The sequence below is a fragment of the Accipiter gentilis genome, chromosome W (genome assembly GCF_929443795.1).
Source record: "Accipiter gentilis chromosome W, bAccGen1.1, whole genome shotgun sequence".
In the NCBI taxonomy this organism is placed as follows: domain Eukaryota; kingdom Metazoa; phylum Chordata; class Aves; order Accipitriformes; family Accipitridae; genus Astur; species Astur gentilis.
In genome coordinates, this window is record NC_064918.1 from 1,139,853 (window position 1) to 1,161,736 (window position 21,884).

Here is a 21,884-nt window from a genome sequence, read left to right on the forward strand (position 1 = left end):
GGCCAAGAATACCAGACAGACAGACAGACAGACAGACTGATGGGGGCGGGGGGGAGGTGAGTCAAAAAAGGCAGTGGGGAACCAAAGGGGGAGAGAGGTGATGACCTAGAGGGAGAGAGAGTGGGTGTGACAGAAGTCTACCCAGAGGGGGGGAGGGGGGTCAACTAAGAGGGAAATACATGTAAAGGTTGGCCCAAGGAGAAAAAGGGGGGAGGAAATGACACACACAACCCGGGGCGTGGGCATGGGAGGGGGTGTGAACCCAGAGAGAGGGAATGCATAACTGAGAGAAAGAGACAGAGTGCACATAACCCAGTGAGAGAGAAAGAGAGGGAGCAGTCTAGAGAAAGCGAGAGAAGTTGGCCTGGAGAATAAGAGCAAGAGGACAGCCCAGAGGAGGTGGCAGCAACCCATAGAGGGCGACTCAGAGAGGAATGAACAAGCACAACCCAGAAAAGGAAAGAGAGATGGTCTGGAGGGGTGGGGGTGGGGGGAGAGAGCAAGAGTGCCAAAAATGAGGGGGGGGGGGGGGAGAGAGGGGGAGAGACTGGCCAAGAATTACAGAGAAAGATAGGACGACCCGGGGGGGGGGAGAGATACATATATACCCTGAGAGAGAGATGGGGAGCAACAAAGACATACAGATAAAAGTTGACCCCAGGAGAAAAATAGACAGGTTACATGACCCAGAAAGAGAGAGAGTGTGACCCCAAGGGGGGGGGGAGAGGAGGGGGAAAGAGACACAGAAAGGAAAAAATGGTGAGAGACCCAGAAAAAGGGTGACCGGGGGGGAGGGGGGGTGTGTGACTCAGAAAGAAAAAATGGGAGAGAGCATGTTGCCCTGAGAAAGAGAATGACCAGGGGAGGGGAGGCGGGGGGAGACAGAGACACTGACCCATAGGGAGAACGCATGACCCCGAGAGAAAGAGAGCACAACTCCGTGAGGGAGAGGGAGGAAGGGAGAGAAAGAGCACACTTGAACCAGAGATACAAATAGAACGCTTAACCCAGAGAAAGAGAGCATAACCTGGAGGGTGGGGGGAGAGAGCATGTGTGGCCCAGAGACAGAGAGAGAGCACGTACATGACCCAAAGAGCAAGAGATTGCACAAGTCCCAAAGAATGTGACCCAGAGAGCAAGAGCGTGTGCATGCAACCCAAAGCTTCTGACCCAGAGAGCAAAAGTGCACTCTTAGCTCCTCCTAGAAGCTATGCTAAGGCACATGGAGGGCAGGGACGTGATTCGAGACAGCCAGCATGGCTTTACCAAGGGCAAGTCTTGCCTGACCAACCTAGTGGCCTTTTATGATGGAGTGACTACATCAGTGGAGAAGGGAAGAGATACAGATGTTATCTAGCTGGACTTCTGTAAGGCCTTTCACATGGTTCCCCACAATATCCTTCTCTCTAAATTGGAGAGAGATGGATTTAATGGATGGACTGTTCAGTGGATGAGGAACTGGTTGGATGGTCGCATCCAGAGGGTAGTGGTCAACAGCTCAATTTCCAGACCAGCGACAAGTGGTGTCCCTCAGGGGTCTGTATTGGGACCAATACTGTTTAATATCTTCATTGATGACATATTGGGATCGAGTGCACCTTCAGCAAGTTTGCAGACAACACCAAGCTTAGTGGTGTGGTTGACACGCCTGAGGGACAGGATGCCATCCAGAGGGACCTTGACAGGCTTGAGAGGTGGGCCCATGTGAACCTCATGAAGTTCAACAGGGCCAAGTGCAAGGTCCTGCACCTGCGTCGGGGCAATTCCAAGCACAAATACAGGCTGGGCAATGAGTGGATTGAGAGCAGCCATGCGGAGAAGGACTTAGGGATACTGGTGGATGAAAAGCTGGACATGAGCCAGCAATGTGTGCTCACAGCCCAGAAAGCCAACCGTATCCTGGGCTGCATCAAGTGTGGCTAGGAGATCGAGGGACGTGATTCTCCCCCTCTAGTCCGCTCTGGTGAGACCCCACCTGGAATACTGCATCAATCTCTGGAGTCTTCAGTACAGGAAAGACATGGACCTGTTGGAGCAGGTCCAGAGGAAGGCCACAAAAATGATCAGAGGGCTGGAACACCTCTCCTATGAGGAAAGGCTGAGAGAGTTGGGGTTGTTCAGCCTGGAGAAGAGAAGGCTCCAGGGAGACCTTGTTGTGGCCTTTCAATACTTAAAGGGGGCTTATAAGAAAGATGGGGACAAACTTTTTAGTAGGGCCTGTTGTGATAGGATGAGGGGTAATGGTTTTAAACTAAAAGAGGATAGATTTAGACTAGATATAAGGAAGAAATTTTTACGATGAGGGTGGTGAAACACTGGAACAGGTTGCCCAGAGAGGTGGTAGATGCCCCATCCCTGGAAACATTCAAGGTCAGGATGGATGGGGCTCTGAGCAACCTGATCTAGTTGAAGATGTCCCTGCTCATTGCAGGGGGGTTGGACTAGATGACCTTGAAAGGTGCCTTCCAACCAAAACCATTCTATGATTCTATGATTCTATGATAAAGATAGAGAAAGACAGAATGCATGCCCCAGAGAACGAGAGGAGGCGTGCCCCAGAGTGTGACTCTGAGAAAAGTATGCATGACAGAATGAGTGAGCGTGCATATGATCCAGATAGATAGACCAAGCAGGCACCTGCCACCCAGAGAGAGTGAGAATGAGTGTGCACAACCCAGAGCAAGAGAAAGATTGCAGCCTAGACCAAGAACATGCACGAGCATATGTGTGTGACCGGGGGGGGAGAGAGAGAGCACGTGACCCAGAGTGAGAATGCACATGCACAGCCAAAAGCAAGTGCACATGCACATCCCAGAGAGAACTCACATGGCCCACAGAACAAGCACATAACCCAGAGAGATCATGCAAGAGTGCACACACAACCCCAGGAGACAAAAGTGCGTGCCCAAAGGGAGCAGGGCCAAAGGAGCGCACAATGCAGAGAGAGTGCACAACCAAGAGTGTACCAAGAGACAGAGAGCATACACCCCAGAGAGAGCATGTGCGACACAGATCGAGAGAGGATCTCACAAGGCAGAGAGTACAAGACCCAGAGAGAGTGTGTGAGAGCATGCAACCCACAGAGCAAATGTACAATCCAGAGAGAGCATGAATTACCAAGAGAGCATAACCCAGAGAGAGGATGCAAGACCCAGAGAGAGAGAGCGAGTGTGCAGCCCAGGGGGTGCAAAATGCGGTGAGAGAGGAGCATGCAGTGCAGGGAGAGAGCACGCATGTGTGCACACTCCAGGGAGAGAGAGCACATGCAACACACGTGCCCCAGGGTGGGGGGAAGGGGGCAGGGAAGAGAGAGGGGGAGCAAGGATGCAACTCACTGAGAGGGAGAGTGCGTGCATGCAAGAGAGCACAACCCAAAGAAAGAACAAGAGTGTGTGTGACCCAGAGTGGGAAAGCACGAGAGCATGACCCAGAAAGCACAATGCAGTGTATACAACACAGAATGAGCCAGTGCACACGACAGAGTCCCAGACTGAGAGCAACAGGAAGATCAACATAGACTGAGACACTGTGTTCCAAAGAGAGAAAGAGTGCATGACCATGCCAGAGACAGAGAGAGGAAGAAGATGTGACTGACAGAGAGCATGTGCCTGCCAGACAGAGTGCATGACCGAGAAAGAGAGCACAAGACTTTGACCAACAGGGAAAGAGAAAGCTAGCAACAGCAAACATGACCGATAGAGAGAGCACGTGAGAGGGAGAAACCACAGGCAAGAGAAAAACTAGCCCTGCTTGGAGAGAGATGTAGAGCAGGTGACCAGGTGCAAGGGAGCACAGGAGGAAGCAACAGAGAGGGAGAATAAGCATGTCCCCTGAGCAAGTGTGACAGAGAGGAAGGGAGCATACACAGCCACACATGAGATACAGGGAGAATGTGACCCAGAGAGGGAGAGCAAACATGACTGTGTGCGAGGGAGAGCATGCAATGGTCTGCGAGAGGCACACGTCTGTGAGAGGGAGCCACAGACATAAAGAATTTGAGAGTAAGAGGAAGCAAGCAAGCAGCAGCTCATGAGAGCGCATCCACACATGAAGAGGGAGCGCAAGCACAATCACAAGAGTGAGCAAGCAAGAGAGAAGGATAACACATGGCAGACAGAGACCACACATGACCACATATGAGAGAGGAAGATCACAACCTAGGCAGAGAGGGAGAGCAAGTGTGACTGCATGTGAGGGAGAGGGAAAGCAAGAGAGCAAGTGCAACCATGCACATGGTTGATTGAGAGAGGACACACAAAAGTGAGAGGGAGCACATGACCACATGTGAGAGAGGAAGAGTGCACAACCGCACAAGAAGAGCTTGTGACCATGCAAGAGAGTGCAGAGAGCACGTGTGACCCACAAGGGAGAGAGAGAATGAGCATGACTGTGTGTGAGGTTGAGCAAGAGGGAACACACAAGAGCAAGTACGTGTGCCTGACAGCAAGAGAAGGATCGAGAGAGGACAAGGGAGAGCACAAGCAAGGAACTGACTGACTTACCAGCATGAGCTTTGAGTATATGGGTTTTCAAGCGGCTATTGTAAGAGGACTTGAATGGACAGAGCTTGCAACGGAATGGTTTATGGTGTCCATGATGAGTCTGCATATGGCGATCCAGACTGATCAAAAGACAAACAAAAAAAAGGAAACAAAATAGTAAATCATTTTAGCTATTCCTTCAGATGCAAGCCAAAAACCTAGTAACAAAAATAATTTTTAAATAAGAGCAGGCCAGGCTCAGCTATCCTTCTCATGCTGGTTCTTTATATCCAACAGGTCTGCTTATAGTACAAGGCAGAATCTAATCTGAGGAAGAGAGAGATCTGTGACCAATTTTATCACACAGAATGCAAGCTACTTAAACTCATTCGGGAAAAATTACTATTAATTAAATTATACCTGATCCAGACTAACAAGAGAGTCACTTATAGGATAAAGGCTATTTGAGGAAAAACCAAAAACAAACAAGAAAAACCCCAAACAGAACAATAAAAATATTAGTAAAGGATTTTTCTGTGAAGTGTTTTTGTGAAAATATGCCCCCTTTTCTCCTCCTAAGGAAAGGAAAATATTTTTCTAGCTCTACTAAAGAAACCTTCCTTTGGTTACAACAGCAAAAGCAGATTACACAGCCTACTCTGGGGGGAAGATACCAGCAAGCTGTCTATAGTCAATGCCTTTTAGGAGTAAAAGGTGGCAGTTTCAGATGTAATGGACTGGGAGACCCTGCACAAAGCTCAACAGCAGGAGAAGGGGTAGAAAAGACCAGATGCTATTTTTCTGCAGGGGAAATCAGAGCAACAGAAAGCCTGACATTGAAGGGGGGAGAATTCATCACCCATCTCCATGGCTTCAGATCAGGATGGAGACATTTCCAATACAGCCTCTTCTTTGGGAACATTAAAGCTTTGTGATATAAGAGTAGTCTGAGCCTGTTTATGTGCAGCAGTGAAACAACAAGAAGGTATTGACAAGTTTGAAGATGGTTGATTTATTTATCATCTTACCAAACCACCATCCTAATAGTTCCATGCATACTTTAGCTTTATTTCCTATTAAATGATCTAAATTGCCCTGTTTTTTTCTACTGAATATCAAGATCTAGATCAAATGGAGTCTATTCCAGCCCCTCACACTACAGAGGGTCTCACAGGATCTTTAGTCTCACACTGACAGAGCCTGAGCCAAGAAAATCCCTGTTTACCAGTGCTAACACCAAAGTCTGTGTATTCAAAATCTAATGATAGCAAAACCAAAAACCAGACCATATATCCAATTTCAGGGCTACTTCATAGAAACATATTATCATAAATCTAACAGGGAGTCTGTGGTAAGATAATTTTTTCCCCATTTCTCTGGAGTACCAATATGTCTCCTAAATAAGAGAGGCTGAACACTTGTGGTCAGTATTTCATTAAAAAAACCCACATTTTAAATAGATGATAGAAAATGAGCTGGTCTAAAACTAAAACAATTACCAAGGATGTATACAATGCATATCTCAAGCTCAGCACTGACTGGAACAACTACCGGTGGCACATTAGAAGCTTGTACTCAAAGAGCTCCTGAGGAAGGATGCAGCTTTACATGTTACAAGCAAGTTACTGCATGGAGCTGTAAGAGGAACTCCTCCTTACCCTCTCAGCTACCTTTACAAAATAGCTATGAGGCTCTGGGTATGTTAGATGAAGGACATGATGAGCTACAAGAGGAGGAATCTGTGCAAGTACTCTCATTAAGGTCAGATCAACCAACCCCTGGCATCAAGACCTGCATTAAGACCAGTGCCAAGAAGAAACAACAGCGAGTTATGGTCATCGGTGACTCTCTCCTGAGTGGAATGGAGGCACCCATTTTCAGACTGGATCATCATTTCAGGGAAGTTTGCTGCCTCCCTGGGGCCCGAATCAGGGATGGAACCAGATGACTGACAAGCTTAGTAAAGCCTTCACACTACTTACTCCTGCTCTTTCACGTGGGTACTAATGACATCACAACAATAAGGCCAATGTAAATGAAAGAGATTTCAGGGCCCTGGGAAGAATGCTAAAAGATTCAAGAGCACAGGCAGAGTTTTCCTCAATCCTCCCAGTAATGGGGAAGAGTCAATGGAAGAAACAGGTGTGCCCAAGACATCAATACCTGGCTCCAGGACCAGTGCCTCCACCAGAACTTTGTTTTTTATAACCATGGAAGAATCTGCAAGACACAAGGTACGCTGGGGCCTGATGGAATCCACCTGTCCTGATGGGGGAAACGCTTCTTTGCTCATAAGCTGGCAGGACCAATTGAGAGGGCTTTTAACTAGAATTGATGGGGGAAGAGGATACCAACAGGATTGCAGTAGGTAAGCCAAGGGTTGGCATGGCACCGCCTGAGAGTGGCAATGCTAGTGGGAATATTTACACTGCTCCTGGGAGCACAGAGGGCTCAGGAGCGTATCTGAAATGCGTGTACACCAACACACACAGTATGAGAAACAAACAGGATGAACTGGAAGAGTTGGTCAGCTCCCAGAGCTATGATATCATCAGTATTAGTGAGACTTGGTGGAATGAGTCCCACGACTGGAGTGCTAGGATGGAGGGCTAGAGGCTGTTCAGGAGGGATAGGCAGGGCAGGCGAGGTGGAGGTGTCGCACTATACGTAAGGGAGAGGTTTGATTTTACAGCCCTTATAGTTAGCGATGATGTGGTTGAGAGCTTCTGGGTGAGGATTAGGAGGATGGAAAACAAAGGAGATGTTGTAGTGGGTGTCTACTACCGATCACCAAGCCAGGATGTAAGCACTAATGAGTTATTCTATAGGCAATTAGGAGAAATCTCTGGATCGGTAGCCTCCTTATGGGAGATTTCAACTTCCCAGGCATCAACTGGGAACACCATACTGCTGTGATGAGCAGGTCTGGGAAATTCCTGAAGTTTGTGGAAGATAACTTCTTGTCACAGGTACTCAGTGAGCCAACTAGGAAAGATGCCCTCCTAGACTTGCTATTTGTGAATAGAGAAGGACTTGTGGGAGATGTGATGGTAGGTGGCTGTCTTGGCCCGAGTGATCATGAAATGGTTGAGTTTAAAATTATCAGTGTAATGAGAAAAAAGGACAGCAGAGTTGCTACCCTGGACTTCAGGAGAGCAAACTTTAAGCTACTCAGGGAGCTAGTTAGCAGAGTACCCTGGGAATCTGCTTTTGAGGCCTTAAGGAGTCCATGAATGCCAGTCAGTCTTTAAGAATCACCTTTAGAAGCACAGGAGCAGGCAATTCTACTGTGTCATAAGTCAAGCAAGCAGGGCAGAAGACCAGCTTGGCTGAACAGGGAATTCCTTGTGGAGCTCAAGAGGAAAAAGAAATGGTATGATCTCTGGAAGCGAGGTCAGGCTTTGCAGGAAGATTACAGAGCCGTGGTTCGTATATGTAGGGAGAAGACACAAAAGGCCAAAGCTCAACTAGTGTTGAAACTGGCCAATGTTGTTTAAGACGACAAGAAAGGCTTTTTAAAGTATGTTAATGGCAAGAGCAGGTCTAAAGAAAACATTGGACTGATGCTTGTTGAAGATGGTCATCTGACTAATAGGGATGAAGAAAAAGCAGAGGCATTCAATGCATTTTTTGCCTCAGTCTTTAAGAATATTGATAGACCTTGGGCTGCCCGGTCCCCTGAGGCAGAGAACTACGAGTGTGGGAACAGTGACTTTCCATTTGTGGACACTGAAATTGTAAGGGACCAGCTGTATCAGCTGAATGTTCACAAGTCCATGGGGCCTGATGGGATTCACCCCAGAGTACTGAAGGAGCTAGCAGATGTTATGGCAGGACCCCTCTCGATCATCTACCAAAGTTCTTGGGAGTCTGGGAAGGTCCCTGCTGACTGGAAGCTAGCCAATGTTATTCCAATTTACAAGAAGGGTGCGAGGGAAGACCCAGAGAACTACAGACCTGTTAGTCTAACCTCAGTTCCAGGAAGAATTATGGAGAAGGTTATACTGGGTACTATTGAAAGGCATTTAAAGAATGATGCAATCATCAGGTGCAGTCAACATGGGTTCACAACGGGAAAGTCCTGTTTAATTAATTTGATATCCTTCTATGATAAGGTCACCTGACTAAGTGGATGAAGGGAAGGTGGTGGATGTAGTCTTTCTTGATTTTAGTAAGGCTTTTGATACTGTTCCTCACAGCATCCTTCTGGACAGGTTGTCTGACTGTGGGATGAGCAGGTTCACGGTGTGGTGGGTGAAGAACTGGCTGAAGGGCAGGGCTCAAAGGGTTGTAGTGAATGGGGCTACATCTGGCTGGCGACCGGTCACCAGCGGTGTTCCTCAGGGTTCAATTCTAGGGCTAGTTCTGTTCAATATATTTATCAGTGATCTGGATGCAGGAGTTGAATGTACCATTAGCAAGTTTGCTGATGATCCTAAACTGGGAGGTGCTGTTGACTCTCTTGAGGGACAGGAGGCCTTGCAGAGGGATCTAGATAGATTGGAGCATTGAGCTATGATTCATGGGATGAAATTTAACAAGTCAAAATACCAGATTCTGCACCTGGGACAGAGAAATGCCAGGCACAAGTATAAAATTGGGAGAGGAGTGACTGAAGAGCACCCCTGAAGACAGGGATCTGGGGGTGCCAGTTGACAGCAGGCTCAATATGAGCCAGCAGTGTGCCCTGGCAGCCAAGAGGGCAAACCGCATCCTGGGGTGCATTACACACAGCATAACCAGCCAGTCAAAAGAGGTGATTATCCTGCTGTATTCAGCGTTGGTGTGGCCTCACCTTGAGTACTGTGTGTAGTTCTGGGCACCACAATTTAAGAAGGATGAGAAGGTCCCTGAATGCATCCAGAGGAGGGCAACAAAGCTGGTGAAAGGGCTGGAAGGAATGTCCTATGAGGAGCAGCTAAGGACTTTGGGCTTGTCTAGTTTGGAGAAAAGGAGGCTGAGGGGTGACCTCATTGCTCTCTACAGCTTCCTGAGGAGGGGAAGTGGAGAGGAAGGGGCTAATCTCTTCTCCCTGGTATCCTGTGATAGGACGCGTGGGAATGGTTCAAAGCTGCACCAGGGGAGGTTTAGACTGGACATTAGGAAGCATTTCTTTACCAAGAGGGTGGTCAAACACTGGCACAGGCTTTCCAGAGAGGTGGTCGATGCCCCAAGCCTGTCAGTGTTTAAGAGGCATTTGGACAATGCCCTTAACAACATGCTTTAACTTGGTCAGCCCTGAATTGGTCAGGCAGTTGGACTAGATAATCGTTGTAGGTCCCTTCCAACTGAAATAGTCTAGTCTAGTCTAGTCTATTCTTTGTGGTGAGTTGACCTTGGCTGGCTGCCAGGTGCCCACACATCTGTTCTCTCACTCTCCCTTTCTCCAACTTCTAAGAAAAAAGGATTGGCTCCCGATTTGAATGTTTTATCATAGTCACTAAAGCTCAGTGTTCTGTATCCATGTGTGGCTAGTAGTTTAATCGCCTAAACCCAATGTAAGCTTACAGAGGAGCCTTGGTTCTGTAGGCCTGCCTTCGCTAGGTAGTAGCAACCTGGTGCAACAACACTCCATTTCATGTAGTTGTTTCAAAAACGCAACACTTTGCTGCTCTTTCATGAATGTCACAGATCTACTTTTATTAAAACTTTGAAATTCTGTGCAAAGGATTAGCCTGGGAGGGACTGATGAAGTCACTTTAAAAGTATTTAATTTAAAATTTGAGAGGGATGGGGGAGGAAGACAGAGGGCAGTAGACTAAATTGGAGAGAAAGAGCAAAGACACTGAAAACCAAGGTAAAAGAGATCAGCTGAAGAATGAAGTGAAATCAGGAAACACAACTTATTTTGCAAATGGATGACAGTTTTTACTTGGGTTGAAATGCTGGACTTTATAGTATGCAGTGAACATTTACCATTTAGCATCTGGAAGTTATTATTGCAGTACACTTACTATTTGAGCAGCCCTAATACTGAGCTGCTGCTTTTAAAATTAACTAAAATAACATTACTATGGCTGCATGTGACATAAGTAGTTGTCAGTCCAATTAGGCTGTCAAGATAAAAATATTTTTATATGCTTAACTGGTTTAATAGGTATGTGCTTTTCAAACAAAATAGGTAGGTTTCACAAAGTAAGCTCATGAATTTTCAAGCCTTGTCTGAAAAAAAATCTCTAGAAGATGGAGTTAGTTTGGATGCATGAGTGACTTCTGGGTTGGTTGCCCATATTTCAAATATATTGGGAGTGTCTGTGAATTGTCAAGGAGTAAGAAGAATATATGTGAAATGTTTTGTCATGGTTTTTGTCACAGTTTTTCTTTAAAATGTGATTTCAAATACATCAGTATAAAAACACTTCTACAGTGATATCCTTTGTCTGCTCAGAATATTGTTATGCAGTGTTACTTGAGAATATAGATTCATGGCAACTAACACAGTGACATTTGAACTATTGTTGGCGGTCCTCTGGAAGCATGGGCTACTTCTAAATTGTCTGTGATGGGCAATTAAGTAAAGCAAAATGTTCCCATGTGTAGGCTTAAACTTCCTATGCAGGCTCACAAATTAGGGAGGAGGAAGAGTTGAAAACCACCATTCTAAAATGAACTGAATAATTTGCCTTTTGTCAGTGTTTAAGAGGCATTTGGACAATGGCCTTAATAATATGCTTTAAGTTTTGGTCAGCCCTGAATTGGTCAGGCAGTTGGACTAGATGATCGTTGTAGGTCCCTTCCAACTGAACTATTCTATTCTATGTCTGAGGCTTCTCACTGAGGATGGGGCAGAGGAAAACTGTCTCCTTGCCTACAGGAGGTATGCGCTGGTTGAGAAGCTGTGTTACCAGGTTAAAGGAGATGCAGGAGGTCAGACAACTGCACAGCATCAGAGATAATGAGAAAAAGATTAACCGGATCTTCTCAGTGATCCTGCAGAGACAAGAGCTCAAACTCCCAATTGTACTGAAGAAGGGGCAGCCTTTGTGTTTATCAGGTTGGGAAATGGAGACTACCAAGATGGCAAAGGCTGGAAGCTTGTGATATCTGGCACTGGGAGGACGGCTCCTGCTTCACCAGCAGATCTGCAACTACAGAATAGGTTCTATAGTTCTGCATCTGGTTTCAGATGAGGGGCTGGGAGCTCTGTCCAATGAAGCATCAGAGCTGGCTGCACCTTACCCATTCAACAGCACCAGGGGGAAGTGGTGAGTGATAGTAGTGGGAGACTCCCTTCTGCAGGGGAGATGCTGACCTGACCTGCTGTACAGGGAGGTTTGCTGCTTGCCAGGAGCTCAGCTCCAGGATGTTAATGAGAGACTGCCACGGTCTGCCCAGTCCTTGGACTACTATCCCCTGCTGCTCATCCATATAGGAACCATGCTGTGATACTGGCAGAAATGCTGCTTTTCTAACACAAGGGTTTATAAATATTTCTTATATCATGCTTTCTTTCCCACATACTTTTAATTACAGAACAGTAACAACTTCACCCAATTTAAGGATGTCACTGACAGTGCTATCAATGCCTATGTTAAACAAGAACCTGGATCTTTTTTCTTTGTGGGGGAAGGGGGATGGAGACGTGATGGGACAGTTCTCCCCCCAGAAGCTACAGAAAACGTGTACATGTGTTTGTCAGTCTAGGATGCCAGTAAAAAAAAAAAATTCCAATAAACGTCATGTCTTTGTGGCAAGCCATGAATAAATATGATTAAAAGAATTCTAAAGCTTCCTAGCTGTAGGCAAAGAAATAAGTCATGAGGAACTTGATTATTTATTATGACCATGCATTTTTCATGGGTCACATCAGATAAGGGGTGATTTCCTCAACCCATTTCAGGTATACCACACTGATGTGAAGACTATGTTCATAGAATGAAATTGCATAAGTCAAATAAGAAAAAAAAAATTAACTTTAAGATTGGTTTGTGATAACTGTTCAACACTAGAAATGAAATCTCTCTCAATCAAATAAGAGTCACAGTACTGTTTAAAAAAAAGGTAGTTACATGGAAGGCTAGTGAAAAATACTTTTTCCTCTTTATGGCATTTTAATTTCATGCATTTGACAGGACTGCATAAGTGGTGGGCATCTTTTGCTTGGTGTGCATTTCCACTACACACAACAAAAAGAGAACTTGCATTCAAGAAGATATAAAAATGGGACTTCTTATAGTCACAGGCAATGGCAAAAAAGTTTGGGGGCATAGAAAATACCTAAATCCTGAGAAAGAGAAAAACGTGGCTTGAAATCAAATTGAGTGTGCTCTCCTTCAATGTCAACCAACATAAAAACCAGTCGTGCTAGTCTGTGCTTCTGTCGAAAACAAACCATAACTTACTTGTGCCTGAAAGCAGAGACAAAGGAGCAATACTGGCAGCTGTACTTGTCTTCCCGGGTAAACATGGCCAGAGCCAAGTGACTCCTCTCATGAGATCGCAGACCCTGCATAGACATCAAAACCCGGTCACACTGGCTGCAGTGGTAGCCCCCAGGCCTGGTTTCATCTTCCAAGGATGCTCCAGATTCAGCTTCTGTAAATTCCACAGTGCCAGGGTCATTGGCTCCCTCAAAACCCTCCAAAGTTGTGCTTGAAGAATCTTCAGCTTCCTGCTAAAAAACACATACCCCCCCAAAGCCATCAATTCTCTCTCCCTTCTGCCCCTTAGTCTCTCCTATGTATTCATTTTAATATCTAGGTTTCCAACTGCATTCACTTTCTAAAGGCATCCCTACCATAATACACTAATGACTTTCTGTATAGAGAGCTTAGTCTAATTATATATATATACACACGTATATACATTAAAAACCAAAACAACCCATGTCTTGGTCCCTTTCCTAAGTGTTACTTAGCATAACATGCATTTTGCAGCAACATTAAAACTGAAAAGTATATTTATACCATTTTTTTTTGAGTCTTAGATTTTAGGTTTTGTTCCCTGCTGTTTAGTAACTACTTGCTCAAAAGATGGTATTGACCCCACATAAACTTTACTTGAGAAGCAGGGAAAGAGCAGGAATCATTCGATAGAAGGGAAGCATCCCATTCTGTCAGTAGTATTGGATAAGCTAAAGGAAAGTCGGTGGAAGGACAATGAAAGCTTTTAGGTAGAACCGTTTAGACTCTGAAGGACTCAGCTACTTTACACAGCACACAATTGATGTCATGAAATAGGCACGCTTTAGGTCACATTCTGAGGACAGTAGAATGAGATTTTGCTGAATATTCACTGCAGCAAGAAAAGGAGAAGAACTGCATAACCAGTTCCTGCAACCTTACCGCACCTGAACTCCCCCTGCTGATATCCTGTAAAGCTGGCTGTGGAGCACTGCCTGTCCTCAGAGACATTCTAGGTGGTCTCCACTTGCATAGGGAGGAAACAGCAGCACATTTACAATTAACCACTTGAATTGGACCCCGGCTCAGCTGGCTATTTGAATATGTGTTTGCAGCATTATAATTTCACTTTTGCATATGGGTTGGAGAAAAAAAAAAAAAAAAAATAAATCCACATTTAAATGGTCTAAGAAAGCAGAAAAGTAGCCCAGAATAGCTGAGGGAGAAGTTACTGCTCATAAATCAAGCCTTTCAGTCATCCATTACATCAATTCCTTCATGGCAAATAAGAAATGAGAATGAAATAGGTTTTGTGCCTCAGATGAAGAGCAGAAGAAAGTCAAAACATCTTAAAGTAAACAAAATGTGCTGCAGAAACCTGAAGAATTAGATTAGAATGTCATGCTTAAGTGTTCAGAATATCCAATCCAAAACCCATTTGACTCCATGGGAGCCCTCTACGGGCTTTCAGTTAGGCCTTAATATCAAACAAAAAATGCTGTCAGTTCACAGAATGCTCACCTTTACTGTAGCTGACACAGAAGAAACATTCCCATACTGGACATGCTTACGGAGATGATTACAGATGGCTCGAAGTGTTGGATGAACTTCCACACAAAATTTACATTTGTAGCCAACTACTTTCCTCTCCTTAAGTTTTGAAGCATCTTCCAAGTGTCCAAAAGCCTATTGAAGCACATGAGTATTAATCAGTTATACTAATGTAATACTGAAACATGCTTCTGATATCTCACTTTTAGGAATATACCCAGACCAGATTTTGCACCTGAAGGGAAATTGCACTTAGTGTACACATGTGTATTGGGTCTGGCTGAGATGGAGTTAATTCTCCCCATAGCAGCCCTCATAGTGCTGTGCTTTGTATTGGTAGCTAGAAAGGTGTTGATAACACACCAGTGTTTTGGCTACTGCTGAGCAGTGTTCCCACAGCATCAAGGCTGTCTCTCCAACATTCCCTTCCTCACCCCCAAAGGCCAGTAGGCTGGGGGTGGGTAAGATCTTGGTAGGGGACATAGCCAGGACAGCTGACCCAAATTGATCAAAGGGATATTCCATACCATATGATGTCTGCTCAGAAATAAAAGCTAAGAGAAAGGAGCGGGGGGGGCGGGATTTTGTTATTACGATGTTTGTCTTCCAGAGCAACCACTACACGTACTGAAGCCCTACTTCCTGGGAAGTGGCTGGATATCTCCTGCTGATGGGAAGTAGCAAATAAATCTTTTGTTTTCCTTTGCTTCTGCACGCGGCCTTTGCTTTTGCTTTATTAAACTGCCTTTATCTTGACCCATGAGTTTTTTCCATCTTATTTTCTTCCCCCCCTGTCCTGCTGAGAGGGAGTGATCTATCCTTGGAATGATAGAGTGGCTTGGTGGGCATCTGGTGTCCAGCCAAGGTCAACCCACTACAACATGCTATTGTGCAAAACTTCAACCTCAATTTGCGCTGACTTCTATTAAAGCCCTCAAAATAGGTGGACAGGACATGCAAAGGAAAAACCTTGAGTTTCTGCATAATAGTAGTCCCCTATAAGAGTGTTCATTTTTAACTTACAAGACTAAGCCATGCTTTTTCACGGTTCCCCCCTGCCCTATTGTATGCTTTTCTACAGCAAGTAGAGTTACTCCAGATGGGGAGAAGAGTACAGAAAAGAGTATCAGAATTTGGTCTCTGTTCACAGGAACACTTGCCCAAAGCTTGAATTTATTGGATAGATGCACATAAACAGGTTCTTTAGCAGAAAATGTACTGAAATAGATTTAGCTTGAGAAGGAAATTGGTGTGTTATTTCAAGGTACATTGATGAGCAGTAGAATGGGACATTTGCTAAAGAATCTATGAGAAAGCAAACAGCAGCCTTGCAATGGAAGAATAAATAGCCGTCAGATACAGATAGCCATCCATAAGGGTGGAAGGAAGGAAGAAAGATAGGGAAAATCCTGAAGGAAACAGTTGGAAGGAGCAGAGCTTCCCATGGAGCCTAGGAATAGGTGGAGAATGAAGGAAATTAAAGCAGAATATGTAACTGATTTATAGAACCCATTGACAAGCTGAGCCCATTAACCTGCATTCATTAGGCTGTCAAAGAGACCGTGCAAGTGGGTATTAGTAATAAGGAGCCTCTTGGGGGTATAGAAGAACAGCTTTTGGTTTGTTTTTCTCCCTGGGGAGAAGAAGCAGAGGAGGAGACCAGAAACACAGATTCTTACCCTCTCTTGTTTGAAATCTGTAAAAGCACCATCTGCATATTTCTGCTTGCTCAAAAGCTGTTTCCTCCTCTCCTGACGTTTGGCACGCTTCTGGAATTCCTCATTGTGACTATTCAAGTGTAAGGTCAGCTCTGCTATGCTATGCAATTTAGTATCACAGTGCTTGCACTGGTAGACAGCATTATGAGAGCGGGTGCCACTTCCCAGTATGGTAAAGTCTCTCTTCAAATCCTTGCTGTGGTGATCAGTGTAATGCATGCACAGCAGCTCTGCTGTGCTGAAGGATAGCTTGAAACATTTTATGCATCTGAAGGGAAGCCACTCAGTTTCCTGAGCTTTGTTCTCCACCTCAGGCTTTTCAAAGTCATTCCTTTCCTCAGTTGGAGTTGACTTTTCATGTTCATCAGCATACACGGCAGTGAAGTAACCCCCCAGCTTGCTTGCATGCTGCTTCTTAGGGAAAACACCAGGGTGACGCTTCATGTAGTGGGACACAATACCTTTTTTGCTAAAAGACTGAAAGGAACAAAGCGAGCATTTCTTCTTTTCCACAGCCCTCCTCAGCTCCTCACTTAACTGAGGAGTGTCATCTTTGGGAGGAGATGGAATGATCACTTTATTGGTTTTGTCGCTTACTGTCCTGGAGGCTGCTAAACAATGAGTGTAGTAAGCATCAATGTCATGCCTTTTCTGGTAGTGTGCTGCAAGCCCTTTGCGGATAGGGTTGGTGTAGGAACACAAAGCACAGTTGAAGAGGTTGTTTTTGCCTTCTGGTTGTGCCCGAACGTTATTATGTTTGATGCGGTAGTGCCTGGCTATCCCCTTCCGCGTAGAACAGAAATATTTGCAGAGCTGACATCGGAACACTGTATGAGACACTAAGTGAGAACTGGAGAAACGAGGTGCTGAGACAGAGACTTCTCCAACACCATCAGTGGCAATTTCTGGGGAGGCCTTGATTTTAGTTACCATGTCTAGCTCCACTGAGGCAGACACCTTTGGCGGTGACTGAGCAAAAACATCAAATTCAGGCTGATTATGGTATTTCTCATAGTGAATTTTGAGCTTCTCCAGTGTGCCGTGGGTGTAAGAGCATAGTTTGCACCGGTATGCACCATAGCCTTGCTTGAAAATCCTACTCGTCTCTTCTATGTCATTTTGGGCAATGTCATTTGACTGTTCCACATCATGCACAAAGTCTTCAGCAGTGACCTTTACTGATGGGTGCCGTTTCTGGTAATGTGTGAGGACACCATGAATGCGTGTGTTAATGTATGGGCAATGTCTGCACTTGTACACAGCCCCTGAATTAATGTCTATGTCCTGTGCAAAGTCAGCAGCTTTCACTTTCATGCCGGGATGCTTTTTGCCGTAATGTGTCAGGAGGCCATGCAAGTTATTGTACTCAGACTGGCAAACTGTACACTGATATGGAGTGGAGGAGATGGCAGGGTTTGCAGAAGCCAGCTGAATAGTTTTTTCCTGGGAAAGGCTGGGGTCCTCCACATCCTGGTCCATCTGTGATGTTACCTGGTTTTCAGAATTAATCCTGGCCCTAACTTCATCAAGCTGTGTGACAATTTTCTCAGCAGCATCTTTCTCCTTAATAATATCTAACAATACAGATTCATCCCCATTCATAGCCCAAGGGTGAAAAGCCTGGTAGTGATTAGTAATATCCCAAATGGAAGATGTTTCAAAAATGCAGTCTCTGCATTTATAGGTCTTTGCCTCTGTTGGCATCACTAGGGTAGGAGGGGAAGGATCCGGACCTGCCCAGAGTTTAGTTGCCATATATGTATAGTCAACATAATGTTCAGGATGTCTCCTTTGGTAATGCACAAGCAAACCACTTGGTTCTGTATGTGAATAAATGCACCATTCACAGTGATAACCAGCTTCTATCAAGCCATCCAAAAATGCCCATCTCATAATGGACATGACCGTGGCTTTCAGATTCGGGTGGTCTTTCTTAATATGCTTCCTCAACGCATAGAAGTAAGGTGATGTGTAGCTACACTGCCTGCATTTGAGGGCTCTCAGCTTTGTTTTGTCCTGTTCAGTGCTGGAGGTGTGAGCAGGCAGGCTGCCAGATGATTTCTTCTGGTTATGATCACAAAGGCTTCTAATGGTGGCTGTATGCTGCCTAATCACATCTGCATTGGCTTTGAAATCACGATGCTTCTTTTGATAATGAATGAGCACACCTTTCACAGTCCGGTTTCCATAATCGCAGTGCTGGCAGAAGAACATTTCATTCTCAGGGGGATTCACAGAGCTCTCAGAACTGCCCTGGCTCAACTGCTGCACTGACACTGGCAGTTTCTGAATCCCAGGTGGCAGCTCAGCAGCCTTCATCATTGCCGCAGTAGGGGGTGCCTGCCTGATGTACTTGGCAGTGACCTTTATTTCCGGATGCCTTTTCTGGTAGTGGACAAGCACTCCCACAACTGAACGGTTGCTGTATGAACAATGTTTGCAATAGTAGAGTTCAGGAGCAAGGTCTGGGGGCAGTGGTGGGAGAGGTGGAGGTTGAGAAGCCAAGTTGGACAGTTTTGAGGAGACAGACACCCCCATCTCAAAAGACATTTGAGCCAGGGCAGAGCCCCTGTCAACAAAAGCTATATGCATGGTCTTCTGAATTCTGAAATATGATGCTTTTTCTTCAGGGTGTTTTTTCTGGTAATGCACCAGAACTGAATGCATGTTAGGGCTTGCAAATGAGCACACATCACAGTCATAAACAACCACAGAATTGACCGAAGGTGCCTTCTGATTTTCACATTCAGGACTAAAACTCTTTGCAGCACTTCTGTTAAAACTTGCTGGCACAGTAGTTCCATGAGCCACGGAGGTGGAGGTTGCCATTGTTTTTGGAGCAGAATTCAAGATCTCTCTCAGTGTCTGAGATTCTGTGTTTAGTCCCTCTTGCTGCTCAACAACATAGCTTGAAAATATCATTGCATTGTTAATTTTCACTGTTGGATGCATTCTTTGGTAATGTGGCATCAGGCTTCTAACATTTGGGCTAGTGTAAGAACAGAAGCGACAGCGGTAGATCAGATCAGAGTGATCAGAGTTCAATACATTCATAGCTTCAGGGTGATGCTCTCCATAGTGTTGCTGCAGGTCTTCAAAATTCGTATAGTCAATATAACACTCAAGGCATCTGTATACTGCACTGTGATCATTGGGATCCAAGATATACCTAAAGCTGAATTTTATGTAGGGGTGCATCCGTTGGTAGTGGGTGCTAACACTCCTGGCAGATTTGTTGCTAAAATCACAGTGTTTACAATAGTAAAGCCTGCCAGAGTCGTTAATCTCCACATTTTCGTTGTTCTGACCAGGGCCATACATATTTGGCTGGCTTCCCAGACCAGAGGCGTTAGGGCTCTGTTGATCTTTCACGTTAATGGAAGAAAAATAATCTTCCTCATCTTCAGATAAAGTGAGCTCGATCTCTGCTCCATTGGTGGAATTATAATCATGATGCATGTTTCTGAAGTTTGCATCCTTCTGGGAAACATTAGTCTCTCTCCCCCACATTTGCTGGGGTGCATAAGAACTAGAAACCTCCACCACTGGTTCTGTTTGTTCTTCTCTGTCTAATTCCACTTCTATCTCTACCTCGTCTTCCTCCTCTTCCTCATCATCCTCTACATTAATCACAGCATTTTCTTGCTGTTTGTTTTGGTTTATTTTGCTCTGCAGGTTGCTTGCTATTTCATCAATTCTAGTTCTTTTCTTCACTGGTGAGAGATCCAAAGGGCAGTCATTTGACACCTTCCGAGCAACCTTAGCAACAAAGTTATTTTTAGATGAGAGACCAAGAATTGAGGTCTGGCTTTTCTTCACTGTGCTGACAGAGGTGAGAGCATCTGCCTCACTCTCTTGTGGCATGTTGGATGGCAGTCCATCATATTTTGGTAAGTTGTCACAAAATGAGTGCTTGTGCTGCTGATGAACTCTGAGGCCTTTCAAAGTAGTGGTAGAATAGTTACACATTGTGCACTTATAAGGATGCTGTGAATGGGGTTGAGGCAACTGCTGCTGTTGCTGCTGCACTGTTTCCGTCATCCCAGCTGACTTCCTTCCGTTTACATTTCCACTTTCATAAGAAACCATGTCGTCATTCAAAGAGGAGACAATGTTTTCACTCTGAGAATTCACAGTGTCCCAATCTGATGTTGTACCTGCATGACATTGCCTATGAGCTCCAAGCTTTAATGAACTCTTACAGGTGAAAGGGCATTCATCGCATTTGTATACAGTTGTCTTCCCAGACAGGTGGATATTCTCAATGTGACGGGAGATGCTTCGGCGGTGCATTGTGAGGAAAGGGCAAAAAGGACATTGGAACCTGTTCATGTATCTTCTAAAGGGAATTCCTTTCGTTTCCAACAGCTTGTTGCCATCAGATCGCATCAGTTGCTCTGCAGATATTCCTGAAGACTGGTGGTCCAAAGAGTTCAAGCCATTCTCGCTGTCCACTTCATTTAGCTCTTCGTCTGAGCTGGAGTCATTTAGCATACTGTTTGTTTCCAATTCAGCAGAAGAATTTGTCATGTCAGCAACTCCATAGTGGGATCTGTCAGACAAATTAACTATGCCCGAGTTGTGACGTAATTTAGACTTCATTTGAGGATAAGACACAGAAGAAAACTTAGAGGATATAGAAGAGTTGGGCCTGATAAAGGAATTGCCTGTAGAGCTTCTGAAGTTTGAGACATCAGCATTCAACATATCATGTCCTGTTGTATTCATAGAGATATAATTAGAGTTTGGGGAGGCATTCTGGGCACTCTTACTCTGCACATCAGGCGCACTGGTTCTGTCTTGTTCCTGCCTCAAACTTGACAGTATTTTTACCATGCTGCGGTGCTTCTTCATCATATGGTCACACCAGCGTTCCCTCCGAGGTGTCTGGTAACTGCACCATTCACAGCAAAAGTTCCCTCTGGACTTTGTTAGAGGTTTGACCATGGACTCCAAAATGCTCCGTTCTACCACCTCTGCAGGCAATTCCTTGCAGGGTTCCTGCACTGGTACAGAGGCAGATGTCAATTCAGATACAGCAGAGGTAGCAGTAGGAGTTAAAGACTCCTTCAGATTGTTTTTGTGATACATTTTCTGGTGCTTAATAATCCTTGCGCGCCTTGGTGATTTGTAGGTGCAGAACTGGCAAGAGAAAACTTTGCCAAACCCCTCGTGCATTGTGATGTTGTAATTTAAGGATCCAGCAGTGTGTGACCCTACTGAGCTCCCCCCAACTTGTGCTCCATGAACCTTGCGAGTGTGCTCTATGAGGAGGTTTTTAGATCGGAAGTAACGCACACAGAATTTGCACTGGAAAAACTTGTTGGTTGGTTTAGGATTTGGAGCCATATGTTGACCATAAAAACTTTGGCTCTGGCTATAATAACTTCCAGTCCCCATCTGAGTTGTAGTTTGCCCTAAAATAAGAATTAAAAAGTAAATATGTAAATAAGTAAAATTAGACAGTTTCCCCCCCATGTATTCTGTATGCATATGAATACACACACACCTTGAACACGTTAATCACATCAGGATTCCCTCACTTATTTATGATTAGACCTGTGCACACGAGAATGGTCAGAAAACTAACAGATGGTACATAATTTGGGATAGACTATTATCAAAATAAGCTTCTTGAAATAAAAAGGTACACTGATAAAGTTCAAAACTCTTCTAGAGCTCACGGTGGTGTAAAGCAAGGAAAAGAAGCAATATGAAGAAGCATGTGAAAAACAGAAAGATGACAAATCCACACATTTGCACTTACAAAAAAAATATAGCTGTAACTAAAC

General features: G+C 44.9%; 2 protein-coding genes across 18 annotated transcripts in view; both read right to left on the reverse strand.

Moving 5' to 3' along the window:
- Positions 1 to 21,884, reverse strand: part of LOC126035378 (uncharacterized) — a 197,971-nt gene that overhangs the window by 149,573 nt on the left and 26,514 nt on the right. The window lies entirely within an intron of this gene.
- Positions 1 to 21,884, reverse strand: part of LOC126035235 (zinc finger protein 462-like) — a 120,204-nt gene that overhangs the window by 45,386 nt on the left and 52,934 nt on the right. For 15 of the 17 annotated variants that reach the window (XM_049793487.1, XM_049793493.1, XM_049793488.1 and 12 more), the window contains 4 exons: positions 16,054 to 21,509; positions 14,345 to 14,509; positions 12,824 to 13,095; positions 4,503 to 4,621 (listed from right to left, as the gene is read on the reverse strand). In XM_049793487.1, coding sequence (XP_049649444.1) covers positions 4,503 to 4,621; positions 12,824 to 13,095; positions 14,345 to 14,509; positions 16,054 to 21,509 — 6,012 coding nt within the window. The remainder of the gene's footprint in view (positions 1 to 4,502; positions 4,622 to 12,823; positions 13,096 to 14,344; positions 14,510 to 16,053; positions 21,510 to 21,884) is intronic. The other 2 variants (XM_049793503.1, XM_049793501.1) reach the window with 2 other exon arrangements.